Source organism: Pelodiscus sinensis, chromosome 3 (assembly GCF_049634645.1).
Source record: "Pelodiscus sinensis isolate JC-2024 chromosome 3, ASM4963464v1, whole genome shotgun sequence".
NCBI classification, from domain to species: Eukaryota; Metazoa; Chordata; order Testudines; family Trionychidae; genus Pelodiscus; species Pelodiscus sinensis.
The window spans coordinates 68,329,890-68,343,946 of NC_134713.1; the positions used below are offsets into that span (position 1 = coordinate 68,329,890).

General features: G+C 38.1%; 1 protein-coding gene across 2 annotated transcripts in view; it reads left to right on the top strand.

Moving 5' to 3' along the window:
* Positions 1 to 14,057, top strand: part of UFL1 (UFM1 specific ligase 1) — a 38,156-nt gene that overhangs the window by 13,665 nt on the left and 10,434 nt on the right. The window contains exons 5-12 of one of the 2 annotated variants that reach the window (XM_075923904.1): positions 656 to 770; positions 2,656 to 2,786; positions 3,498 to 3,556; positions 6,721 to 6,867; positions 8,088 to 8,263; positions 8,926 to 9,105; positions 11,596 to 11,716; positions 13,663 to 13,785. In XM_075923904.1, coding sequence (XP_075780019.1) covers positions 656 to 770; positions 2,656 to 2,786; positions 3,498 to 3,556; positions 6,721 to 6,867; positions 8,088 to 8,263; positions 8,926 to 9,105; positions 11,596 to 11,716; positions 13,663 to 13,785 — 1,052 coding nt within the window. The remainder of the gene's footprint in view (positions 1 to 655; positions 771 to 2,655; positions 2,787 to 3,497; positions 3,557 to 6,720; positions 6,868 to 8,087; positions 8,264 to 8,925; positions 9,106 to 11,595; positions 11,717 to 13,662; positions 13,786 to 14,057) is intronic. The other variant, XM_075923905.1, reaches the window with a different exon arrangement.

Sequence of the window (14,057 nt, forward strand, 5' to 3'; positions counted from 1 at the left end):
TATGGGGCCAGAGCCCCCGCACCAGCCTCCTGGAGCATGGGGCTGGGATTGGAGCCCCATGGCTGCCCCTAAGAATGTGGGACTGAGCCAGAGCACCGTGGCAGCCTGAAGCAGCCCGGTACCAGGGCCGGAGTCCCTGGGCAGCCTTTCTTGGCATCGGGCAAAGCTCCGCAGCAGCCCGTGGGAATGCGGGGCTGGGGCCGGAGTCCCTTGGCAGCCTCCTGAAATGTGGGGCCAGAGCCCCCACAGCAGCCCCCCGGAGCTGGGACCGGAACCCTATGGCAGCTCCTGGGAAAACATGGCAGGAGCTGGAGCCCGTGCTGCTCAGGGAGCCGGCAGCAGCTGGCCAAGTAGCCCTGCAGTTTGGGGTGGAGGGTGAGGCATGGTGCATGCTGGGGCAGCCTGATGGCAGTCTGGGTTTTAGGGCTGATGGCAGACCTCCCCTTTTACAGCAAATTCTCTTGTTTGGTACCGGTCAGGTCTCGATGGTGCCGGACAAGGGAGGTCCAGCCTATAAGTTCCAATGTGTGTATGCATACACTGGAAATACGTTAACTCTGAACAAATACATTAATACTGAGGTAGGATAGTGATACATAAAGAGATACAAATTTGGAACATGACACTAATATTTTTCTTCCTGATTTTACATAAGGAGTTACCTAGACCAATTAGCAGAAGAGATAAACGATAAACTACAGGAGACTGGCCAGGTGACAGTATCTGAACTCTGCAAGACATACGACCTTCCAGGAGACTTCTTGATACAGGTTACTTCATGCTATCTACACTTTCATATAGAAATGATTAATTCTGATTTGAAGAAATATTTCCCTCTTAGAGCAGCTGTATTATTCCAAGGATAGTTATATGAAGTCTTGCGTAGTCCTAAGAAGGTCGGTATTAAAACCCTAGGTTTGCATTTTAGTGGCTATGAACTGATTTAGCTTAAAATTTGCCAGTATAGAATTCCAGTACCTTAAATGAGCTAGGTTTCCTCTTAGCCATTATGATTCTTTCGGAAAAAGGAACAACTATACTCTGAAAATGGGACTAAGGATTTGAAAACTGCCTTAAAGTGAAAGACTCAGTGGGTGCAAGTGAGGGATGTCATAGTATAGTTGATTAACTGATAAGTAAAAGCTTATAAGTTAATGCTATAGACTACACGCATTCCCCCCACCCCTTGCCAGGAAATTTTTTAGCAGGCTGGCCAACAGCCCAGCTCAGTCCCGGCTTGAACTGGGTTCTGGATCTAGCTCCACTGTGGTTCTGTGTTTAGAGTGTATTAGGAGCCAGGTGGGTAGGCAGACTGGCTCAGTTCCGGTTTATACTGGGTCTGGGAGCTCAGACCCCTCCCCCCGACAGGGCTGCTTGGGGATATAGAATAGTCGACTGATAAAATTCATAAGGTTAATCGAGTATTCAATTAACTGATATTTAACTTCCCTAGTGCAGGCTAGTTATCTTATCAAAGAGAAGGCTGAACTTGATCATAGTATAAATACCAACATGAAGAATAGAAATTTGATAATAGGAGTACTCTTCACTCTAGAGGAGAAAAGTGGCTGAAAGTTGAATCTAGACCAATTTGAACTAAATAGAAACATCCACTTTTTAACAGTGAGAGTAATTCAGCATTGGAACAACTTAACAACAGTTGTACAGTAGAGCCTCTATCAACGGAAATTTTTAAATCCAGACTGGATGTTTTTCCAACAGAGGCTTCCCTTTGAACAAAATGCAGGACAATGTAGCACTTTAAAGACTAACAAGATGGTTTATTAGATGATGAGCTTTCGTGGGCCAGACCCACTTCCTCAGATCAAATAGTGGAAGAAAGTAGTCACAACCATATATACCAAAGGATACAATTTAAAAAAAATGAACAAATATGAAAAGGACAAATCACATTGCAGAACAGAAGGGGGATGCGGGGGGGTGGGAAGGGGGAGGAAGGAAGGTAAAAGCTTTTCTCATTGAAAAGGAAATCCTATGATATGTGTTATGCAGTAAGTCAGACTGGATGATCATAACGGTCCCTTCTGGCTTTAATGCATCTGGCTTGGTCATCTAAACACTTTGTAGAGAATATTTACAGATGTAGTTTCTTTTTTTGTCCCAGATAATCTGAATATTTTAACTTACTAATTAGAACGCAAATCCTTTTTTCTTTTATCCAAGGGTTTTTGTTTTTTCTTGCTGCTAACTTCTACTTTGACATCTGGGAAGTGTGGGCCAGGGACTTCCTTTGACACAGACACAAAGGATTTAACTTGAATGGGGAGCCCCAGAAATCCCAGATCAAATGGGTTTCTTTCACAATGTGTACAGTCTTCATTCACCTATAACGATTGTAATGTGTGTGGGAGAAGGAATAGTTATTAAATAGTTCAGGTTATTCTATGTATGTATTAAGAAAGCTACCAGTTGGGTAAAAATAACACAATCTCACACAATCTTTGTGTGTGCATTTTATAGCATACTCTCAATATTCTTCAACAATTATTGCCATTTTAAATGCATTCTTACTTCTGAATGTGTTGATTATTTAGACCAATTAACTTTTGTAATCTCCAGTACAAATATATTTTCTTTTTTTACTGAATAACTGAAAACTTTTGACCCAATATTTCTCATGACTTCTGATCACAGGCATTGTCCCCCCGTCTGGGTAGGATTATCCATGGCCGGCTAGATCAGGACAACAAAGGAGTGATTTTTACAGAAGCATTTGTAGCCCGGCATCGGGCACGCATTCGCGGTCTGTTCAGTGCCATTACTTGGTAAGCCATATCTGTATGTAGAAATGTGTTTTCCTGCATTATTTATGCATCTGATTTATTTGTAATATAGAAAAAAGAAAGTAAAGACATGTATATGAGACTTTTTCCATTACAATTCATTTACTATGAGAGAATTTTTTGTACTTTTTTGGAGCAACATATAATGTGAGCAGGATAAAAGGCTTATTCCTAGAAAAGGGAAGGACTAGTTAGCTAAGTTGAGCTAAATTACAATGGGGAAATATTTTGAAAAATTGGCTAAAGCTATGCTGAAACTGGTCATGAATTCACTGTGAATTCTTAATTTTTCTGGAAAATGTCCCCCTTGTTGACTTAATTATAGATTGATACCCACCAGCTAAGCTTCATTTTTCAGAAATGTATCTTAAGGCTCTCTCTTGAGCAGGAACTTAAGTTAGTAGAACTTTAAGTGTGTTTGTTTTTATTATATTTATATTATATTATTTATATTGTATGATATTTATATTAGTTTAGTTCTGATATAGTTTTAAACCAATATGAATTTATAAGCTTCCTAAATTGTTTAAACCTGGCAGTAACTGTCTGGCTAATTCGCTTCATCAGTGTTGCAGACAATATCTTTTTTGAGGGGAAAAAAGAATCCACAGGTACTTATCTTGTTTGTAGATTCTACTTCAATTTGAGAGTCTTCAGACCTTTTAATGTTTTTTTCCTTTTTATTCTTTATAGGCCTACTTCTGTCACTAACTTGATCACTCGGTATGGATTTCAGGAACAACTTCTTTACTGTGAGTTTCTTTCAGTTTTTGATTCTAAATTCTTTATTGTTGGAATTAAAATTATTTCAAATAAAACTATTAGTGTTTACTTTTGTCATATTTCATTAAGTGCTCTCAACTACTAGTAGACTTAACAATGGAGTACATAAAGACTCAGATTTCACATAGCCGAATGACATTAACTGCACAGGATTTTTATTTATTGACTTTATTCTGAGATAAGAGGCAGAATTTTTGTTATCCTATAACTAGAGGTCTTAATAAGCTGGGAGATAAATCACACTCTTCTTTGTGTATATTTTCTTTTGTTTAAATAAAGCCTCACAAAATTATGACCCATGAAGATTTCCTTGAATAGTCCCTGATTAGTTCTCACATCAACTATTGCAGCTCCTCTTTGACTATCCAGCTCTCATCTCTGCTCTATTCTGTACAAAATGCTACCTCAGATATCACCTGTCTTGTTTGTGGACTGACCATGTCCTGCTATCTCTATTTGCTGGCTTCTGTATCTTCTTATATTAAAGATAATCTCCTTTTCTTGGCCTCAGGGCCTCACATGACTTAATTCTATTAATGTCCCCATGTTCCCTTTCTTCTTTCATTCTACATGGCTAACTGTACCCCTATCAACAAAGCCTTGCCGTGGGGTGCCCCCTAGCTCAGACACCCACATCTCCCACCCACCCAGAGCCCAGCTGTAGGGCAACCTCCAGACCAGAACTGAGCCATAGGATGCCCCACTAGCACCAGAGCACGCTGTACCACACATATTCCCAAACACCAGAACTGCAGGTTTCCCCTAGCTCAGACACTTGTGCCTCCTATACCCTCAAAGCCCTGCTGTGGCATGCGCCCCAGCTCAGAAAGTTGCATCTCCTACCCCTTCAGAGCCCAGCCACAGGGCAATCTCCAGCCCAGAACCCAGCCACAGGCAGCCCCCCAGCCCATTCTGCTGCACCCTCTGTCCTCCGAGCCCTGCTGCAGGGTGCCCCCTAGTAAAGACATCCACCTCTCCTATCCCCCATAGTCCTACCAAGGGGCACCCCACAGTCCAGAGCCTAATTGTTGGGCATCTTCCAAAGCCACAGCCACAGAGTACCTCCCAACCTTTTCATTCGCAACCACGTTCCATATACTCCAGAGTCCAGGGATCCAGAGAGAGAAACATCCTGATGCAGGGTGCCAGACTTGTAAGGCATTTCCTGCACTCTCTCTGTCTCTTTTCTTCAGGATGTGCTGGGAAATACATCTGTGTGTAACTCTGTATTTTATTGTCCCATCCTGAGAAAGGTAGCTAGTATATCCACTCTCATGTACCTTGTACTGTTGTGATAATTCTAAGCACACCATGAGTACTTGCATGATGATAACTTTCTAAAAGAAGATCTTATAGTGTGTCCCTGCCCCCTCTTTTTTTTTTCTAGTTGAGTCCTGGGGATGATACACATCACTTCTTTATCCTTTTTGTGAGAGAAGGGGGAAAGCAATTTATCACTTGTTTGTTCTCCTGTCTGTTTCTGTTAGTGCTCCAGTCACAAATTCCCTAATAATCACTTAAATTCAATGGATGCTTGCCATAAGGAAGGGTCTCCATATGTTACTATCCAGTTGTGTTCCCCTTGCTTTCTGTTTCCATTCTTGTTAACCAGTTAAGGAGGTTCTGTGTTAGGTATTACCATGTTGTATTTTATTCCAGGATAAATGCATGGCTACTTTGCCTTTTAATGAAGTAGAACTCAACATGTTCTATAAACTAAAACCTATGGAAAAATCCATAAAATCATAAAAAAACGTAGAGCCTGGTGCCTCCCTCATTTATAGGGTTGTTGTTTTTTTTAATATAAGCAATGGCATGTAAAAACACAGGAGGATTATGGGATGGTGAACCTTGCATGCAACTGGAATAAATTGAAAATACACTTGAACCTCTATTCTCCAGGGCTGTGTCTACATTGGCACCCTTTTCCAGAAAAGGGATACTAATGAGACAAGTCAGAATTGCAAATGCCGCGGGGGATTTAAATATCCCCCGCGGCATTTGCATGAACATGGCTGCCGCTTTTTTCCGGCTCGGGGCTTTGCCGGAGAAAAGCGCCAGTCTAGACGGGATCTTTCGGAAAATAAAGCCTTTTCCGGAAGATCCCTTATTCCTCTTAAAATCCCGAGCTGGAAAAAAGCGGCAGCCATGTTCATGCAAATGCCGCGGGGGATATTTAAATCCCCTGCGGCATTTGCAATTCCAACTTGTCTCATTAGCATCCCTTTTCCGGAAAAGAGTGCCAATGTAGACACAGCCCAGGTGTTTCTAACCCAGGAACACCTGTTGTATAGAGGAGGAAGCAGCTCTGCTGCTCCCCATCTCACTGGCTGGGGGAACAGCAGCACAGCAATGTGCTTCCTCTGTGGCTTTTCCTCACTGCACCAGTAACAGTGAGTGGGGAACACACATGTGGCTCAACAGGAACAGAGCACCAGATAAGGGTCCCACCCTTAATGTCCTCATGCCCAGACCCTGAGTGCCCTGTGTGGTCCGGCAAAATGTTTAATCTGGTATATCCAGGTTTCCAGGGTTGCCAGATTAAAGAAGTTCAAGTGTAGTATGTGTGTTAAGATGTCCTTAATAATTTAGTACTAGTGATTGCCAATATGTCTTTTGCTTGCAGTGTATATTCATATTAGTGGATTGCTGCATATGAATGTGTTGCTGATTCTTGGTGTCAAGGGGTTAATTAAACTTAGAAGTTTTGAAGATCAACTGTAGTCACCAGCAGGGATACAGGCTCTTGCATCTGGCTTATAGGTATCCAATCTTGCCATGATTTTAAAATGTTAAGATCAGAACTATTTCAACTTTGGTTCTGACGATTTAACACCTATCCAAAGGGAAAATTAACAAATTAACTTCATCATGCATTTTATTTGCTGGCTAAAGATCAGCATTATGACCAACTTTCTAGGCATTTCAGGAAATTATCAGAAGCATATAAAACTGTGGGAGCTCAGAATCACTTCATTAAAACAGTTACTGTTAGTTTATTTTGGTTTATTTTGGTTAGCAATGGGTAGAAAAAAAAGGAGGAATTACAAGAAGAAAGAAGGAAAAATAATTCCTAATTTTTTGCTGAATATATTTTACTGGAACTGTTGCTTCATTTGTTTTATTCTTTCAGCTGTGTTAGAAGAACTTGTTAACAGTGGACGTCTAAAAGGCACAGTGGTTGGTGGGAGACAGGATAAGGCTGTGTTTGTTCCAGACATCTATGCCAGAACACAGAGCAACTGGGTGGACTCCTTTTTCAAGCAAAACAGTTACCTAGGTAACTGATCTTCATTCTTTATGAATAAAAGGTCTTTTTTGGAAATTGATCTAGGTAACTAAAAGAGCCCTACTGATTCCAGTGTCTCTGACTGAGTCTTATAAGAATAATTGAAGTGCTTTCATTAGTAAAGGCTTGTTACTGCCTTCCAAAATGCATGCATATGTAACTGCGTAATCGCAGTCCCTAAATTTGCAAGCTGTGCTGTGTTTGTATTTGTTCACGTAGATGGCATTGTTGAGATGAAGTCCTGCATATTACTTTAATGATGAAAGAACATTGAGTGTTTTAGATGCCAACAGATAAATGTATAGGATATCCTTATTTATAATTCCATTACTTTATATGTATCGCACTGAAAACATCTGTTGCACAGTGTGCTAGACCCTTTAATAGTAGATGTCATAAGCCCAACTGATGGTAGGGACTTGGAGCTAGATCAGGAAAGGTATTCAGGCACCTAACTGACTTTTAAATATCACAGAGATTCCTTCTGGCCTTGGAATCTGAATATCTTCCTAGTTCTTATCAGAAGTCCTAATACTCTGTGGCATCACAATGGATTGCTATGGAGGTGAATATAATTTCACAGACAATTATGATTTCTGGTAAGAGATAAACTGCAAATGCGAATGAGATTTTAAAAAAGAAACACTCTTTTTCATGCAAGTGTCAGTGTTTGAAAAATCCATTCAATGTGTTGCTTATGGTGAATAAATAGGAAGCTTTCCTAGGGGGGTACCATCTTTTTTTCAGAACCTAAGCTTGCATTAAAGAAATCCATATGATTGTGAAGATGACATTCTGGTTGTGGATCATGTGTATACCAATGTATATAGATCTGCGGAATGATCATCCCCAATGCCTCTGGTGCAGCTTGAAAAAGAAGCTGCAAAATGAAAACTGACTAGTATTTATTTCTTTAAATTGCATGAATTGTGGCAGCATGGGTATTTTAGCCTATGTGCTAATTACATTTAGGTTAAATTTTTCAGATCCTCTTCTTACATGTAAGAAATAAAGTTTGAAATAATATTACTGGAGTTCATGGACATGCAATCAGTGAAATGGTTTCTCAATACTATGTTTTTTTCATGAGGCACCATTATCTCTTCAAGAATTTTAATGTCTTCCCAGTGAGTGTATTTGTACTTGGAAATTTTGATTTCTTCAGGCCCAATGAATGGATAAAACTTAACAAACTTTTTATAATTTTATAGAATTTGATGCATTGTCCAGACTTGGCATCCCAGACCCTGTGAACTACATAAAGAAAAGATACAAGTCCACAAAGCTTTTATTTCTGAAAGCAGCCTGTGTTGGTCAGGAAATTGTGGATCAGGTGGAGGCTTCAGTAGATGAAGCTATCAGCTCTGGAACATGGGTGGATATAGCGGTATGCTTTTTTTTTTTTCAGTGGGCTGTATTTCTTCCCTTTTTTGTTGGATGTCATCAAGTAATGTTGTTTTAAAGCAGAATTTTCAGTTTACTTAGACCTAGTAATGAGTGAAACACATGTCTGCTGGTTCCCCACTTTAAACTTGTCTGAAGCTGAATTGGGCTTTGTTGGTAGACATCTATGGCAAACTCATTCCCTGAATCAGTAGAGAGTCATTGTGTTAGGGAACATTTTACTTCTAGAGGTACCATTTGTCAGATGATATTTAAAACAGACTGACTGTTACACTCTTGATCAAAATAGGAGGATGTTGAATATTGTGTTTAGCTAAATTCTAATTTTAGCAATAATATGCTGCCTTATTTTCTAGCCTAGTCTGTTGGGCTGCATTTTTAAGCAGTTGCCATCTTCCTTTCTAGAGGTAGCTGTATATCATTGCTGGGTGAAATTAATTAGTGTTCCTGTATTCCTTTGGGATCTTTCAAGATTAAAATTTCATTTAAAATATGAGGACACATCTAGCTCAGATGTAAAGGAGTATATTTTAAACAGCTACCAGATGTTGTAGGACCTCTTGGTACATGTAAAAGTGGCTTCATAAAGTAATATTTTGTGCAGTGTGTATATATACATGATTTTGGTATTTTTTTAAATCTTAGACTCTTCTACCTAGTTCATTATCCATAGAAGATGCTGGAATTTTGCTTCAGCAAGTGATGAGATCTTTCAACAAACAATTGCCGACTGTAATCTTTAGTGACACTATTGTAGTCAGTGAGAAATTTATAAACAGTTGTACTGATCTGTTCAGTGATTTAATGCACCAGAAAGCCGAAAAGGTATGCTCTCAAGTATATCTGGATGTGTATGTGTGTTTTGTTTCTAATCATATTTGAATTTAGTTGTAATTTTTATCCTTTATATTGTAATTTTGGTTTGAAAACTTATTCCTGTAAAAATGGCCTCATCAGATTCTTAGGTTTTGATATTTTCTGGAGTATTTACACAAGGAAAAATTATTTTAGGAATAGGATGTGGTATTGCATGCATCTGTGCAGATCTCCTCAAGTCCCTGAAGGGGCAAATTTAAGTGATATTATTAAGAATCAATTGCTGAGATTTCCTCCAGCATATAAAGTTCCATTTTTACATTACCAGTTCTCAGATCCTGACCACATAATGTTTGTAATGCACTAGATAAGAGTAAAATTATCATTCATTATTGAACTCTTTCTAAGGGTGAGTTAAAAGATCTGTTACTGACTCTGATTAAAAGATTCTATCAGATCAATCCATAGACCTCAAACATACAGGTGCACTGTATATTTCAGCATGTTTTACATCCATAGCCTTATTTTGATGTCACCTACTTCAGAGTAAATGAGAACCTCATTGAAATCACTGGCATAAAACATGGCTGTGTCTAGACTGCATCTCTTTTCCGTAAAAGGGATGCAAATTAGACACATCGCAATTGCAAATGAAGCGGGGATTTAGCGTAAACATGGCTGCCGCTTTTTTCCGGCTCGGAGCTTTGCCGGAAAAAAGCGCCAGTATTGACGTGATCTTTCGGAAAATAAAGCCTTTTCTGAAAGATCCTCTGGAGGAATAAGGGATCTTTCGGAAAAGGCTTTATTTTCCGAAAGATCTGCGTCTAGACTGGTGCTTTTTTCCGGCAAAGCTCCGAGCCGGAAAAAAGCGGCAGCCATGTTTATGCAAATGAAGTGGGGGGGATTTAAATCCCCGCTTCATTTGCAATTGTGATGTCTAATTTGCATCCCTTTTACGGAAAAGGGATGCAGTCTAGACACAGCCTACGTGTGTGGGATCAGCATCAGGCCCTGTTTTAGTTGTTATTGAAATATGGTTTATAAATGTGTTCAGGGTTAATAAGTTGAGGAAATTCAAGAAGAATCTGAAAATTATGTTCACAATTTCACAAAATTTGAGAGTCAGTAATTAACTTGTTTTACTACAACAAAGTTGTGAAATATTGCCATGCACACCAGATAATAAACTAGTTGAACAAGGAATGTAGGTGAGATCAGGGAAATCAAAAGATGTTGACCAAGGCTATTTTAGGGAATAATTTGTCTGGGACATTTCCAAGTAAGTCATACAATAATAGAGAACATTTTAAGTTACTTTTTGCCATGTCATTTTAGCATTCTGGTTTGTTTAATAAAAAATTGCATTTTTTGAAAAACTTGTATTTGCTTATGCTATTTACTTGCTGGTTTTTAGAAAGTATGCTTATTCTCAGTTTTGCCTGTGTGAGCTTTTATTTTTCCATATGCAATTTTAATCACATACAGGAAAGCAAGAGTAAATCAGATCAGGAATCTGGAAGTGTTTTATCCAGGACTGTCCCTGTATTCTTAAATCTGTCTGAGTAAAAGAGTCTGTGTCCCAGTTTCTCTGGCGCATCAGCACTTACCCCACAACCCCCACTAGTCTCTAACTGCTGGGAGCCCTCCCAGCAGATGGCTTCTTGTTTATCTGACCTGCCCTCAGTTCCTTGGATGGCTGTCTGCTTTCACCAGTATCTCTCATAGCAAAGCTTAGCACAGCTGGTGCCAAGCAGTATCAGATCCCTAGTCTTATCACAGTGAACTGAAAGAGTTTAGGGGCCCAATTTCCCAATCCATTTTGTAACCACAAAAAAAGAGAAATCAAGGATTAGGGAGACAGAATAATCTCATGGTTTTTTCATGAAGTACTGACCTGGCCTGTCAGGCAAATACAAAGAGATCAAGAACAGCCTAAACTTACTCATATTTTGGGCCTTGTTTATTTAAGATATTCTTATGTACAGTTCCCTTAAATTCAGTAGAATGCACATACAAATATATGGTGACGAGGGGCCCATGAACACCATATTCTTTGGAGAATTATGTTTTGGAATATAATTATGGTATTAATAGTCTTAGGTTACAAAATGCAGTGCTGTAATTCTTCCCAATCTATTTCAGTAATTGCAGGTGACATATTTAAAACCTATTTAAACTTCAGGATTCATGACAATATTTGAGACAAAGCACTGTCTTTTAGTTTCTTGACTGAATTCATTACTGTAAAATTAAGGTTATTATTTTACTAGATTTGTTTTACAGTTCAGTTATTTCTTGACCAACTTTATCACATGCAGCTATCAGGACAGAATGTTGGGTTTGAAAGAGGAAAATAAGTGTCTTTTTCCTGTGCTGCATTTAGAACGTACTGTGTTTAAGACAGTATTTTTTTTTAAATGTCTATACTGCAGGAATGGTGCTTTATTAGTCACAACCTTCATTTGTATTTTTAAATTAAACGAATTATCTTCATTCCAGGAAATGAAAAATAATCCTGTTAATTTAGTCACCGAAGAGGACCTGAAACAGGCTTCTATTTTAGAAAATGTGTCTGCTAATAAAAAAGACAGAAAGGATGAAAGAAGGAAGAAAGCAATAGGTACGGTACTTGGATTTATTTCTATTTCTGTAAAGGAGCACCTAGCTGCTTGTGGTCATACTTTCCCATGAAGTCAGAATGAGTTTTGAAGTCACAGAGTATTCTCCAAGCATAATTTGGTAGCCTGCTCTCTATTACTACCAGATAACTATTTGAAGGTTCACAATGTGGTTTTTTTTAATATATTCTGGACCAAATTCATACTGGGTCTAAGCATACATAACTCATAGCTCCATTTGTCAATAAAGTTGTTTACAATAAATCTCCATTTACTCCAGCATGTAAATATATATAAAATCCTTCTGAAATTTTATAGTTTTCAGTAATCACTGAAAAACTTTAATTAAGCTAAATATAATGCAATAAGTCCTAAAAGTTTAACAGAGCAATTAAGAAATCTGCTTCAGTCTCACAGTGTTGTGTTCTCTTGCAAGCAACAGAATCAAAACACTGATATATTTAGCTTAATTTGAGATACAGCATAACCAAATCTTGAAATAGAACATTAGTTTCCACTCTAAAGAGGCCAGCACTGAGTTGGCATGGAAACCAAACTTATTTCACCACAAGAGACAGCAGATTTTTCTAGGGCATTGTTGTTAAAGAGGAGCTTGAACTTTAATGAACTGTCATAAATAGAAAGCCTTCCACCCTGGCTGGTGTCTTACTCATGCACATAAATTACATGTGTATAAATATAGTCACATGCATACATGCATAATATATCTTGCATCCTGGCAAAGCTGTTTTCGTGATGTGGTGTTTTCTTTTTGGCCATTATGTAGCATGCATCAAGATGATCCATATCATGATTTAAGGTTCCAGATACCATCATGTTATAAACTGGAAATAATGACAGGTGCCACTTATTTCCTGTTTAGATGCTTAATTGGGAACAGTTTTATATGTATGAAATTCTAAAATATACTCATGGTGTGTTTTTGTGCTGCAACTGAAAAAAGACAATAAAATAACAATGGTAGTTTTTTTTGCAAGTTCATTCTTTTAAAAAAAAAAACTAAAAAACCTGCCATGGTATAGTTTCTCTAATCAGGCTTTCACTCTATTCATCTTGTTGTCAGTAAATTATAGCATGCGTGCTGTTTTATTTGTGCTTTTCACAGATCATATCTTGGTTGCACTTTTAATAATATAAGCAGTGTGAAAGATAGGATGCAAATCATTAAATAGCTTTTTTTAAATAGATTTTTATCATTTCTGCTTATTGTGTTGTTAATTAAAGAATTGATTCCTGCTCAACTTAGGTCAGTCTCAGTTCAAATAAACCTGTTTCATCTAAAAAGTTGCAAAGTGCTAGGGTTACCCAAATATTTAGCTGTTCGTAAGCCACATCTTAAGTATCACAGCTGTCGCTATTGTGGTCCCAGGACATGATTGAGGAGCGGGGCTTTGGAATTCATATCAAAGACATAGCCAGCAAATTTAGTGGCACAAGCAATTGAATACTGTCTTAGTATGTTTTTCGTAAGCAATAGTAGAGTTAATCTTGTTTGAGTAGTTCAGTTGTTCAGCAGTGCTGACCTGCATTAATAAACAACTTATTTTCAGCCATCAAGTTCTTGTGTTGGGCAATGGTATCTGGTTTTGTTATCTAACGGGAGTGGTTATTTTACTGATGTTATTTACATTGTAGATAGATAGATATTGATATAAGAGTAGTCATATTTTTAGAAAGTTCAGTTTATTTTAATAATGAAGTGACAACTAAAAAAGTTGTGAATCAGCATGTTGTTGTTCTCATATTATTTAAACATCAGACTCATTAATCTGCATATATGTTGCAAGTGTCATTCATGATAGGTTGATAAGATTATTTCACCAGCGTCTTTGACAGATAGTTCGGCCTCATTTGTTACCATAATTACAAAATGTCATGTTAAGTCATGATGCTTTTCTGTGTCCTAAACAAAATAATTTGCCACCAGAGGGCAGTGGAAGTGTAAGAGGAGGAGGAGGTGGAAATGCCAGAGAAATCAGGATTAAGAAAACCAAGAAGAAAGGAAGAAAGGATGCTGATAGTGATGAGGAATCACAAGCAAGTAGTACAAGTTTGTAATTTTGTTTTAGGTATTATCTGTGTGCACTGGCATGCTCTAACTTCTGCTTTTGTAAATCTTGCTTTGTTTCTCTATATCCTATCTAACCAGATAAAATATCAAAAGATATTATTCTGTTGATAAGGTTAATTTTGTAAACAAAAACATATCTCAGTGTAAATTGCGGTATTGTAATATGTATTCATAGTGAGTATTGTAATCAACTCTTAAAGAAATCAAAGAAAAGGGAGTTAAAGAAGAATTTTTATTAAATTTTTAAGAAA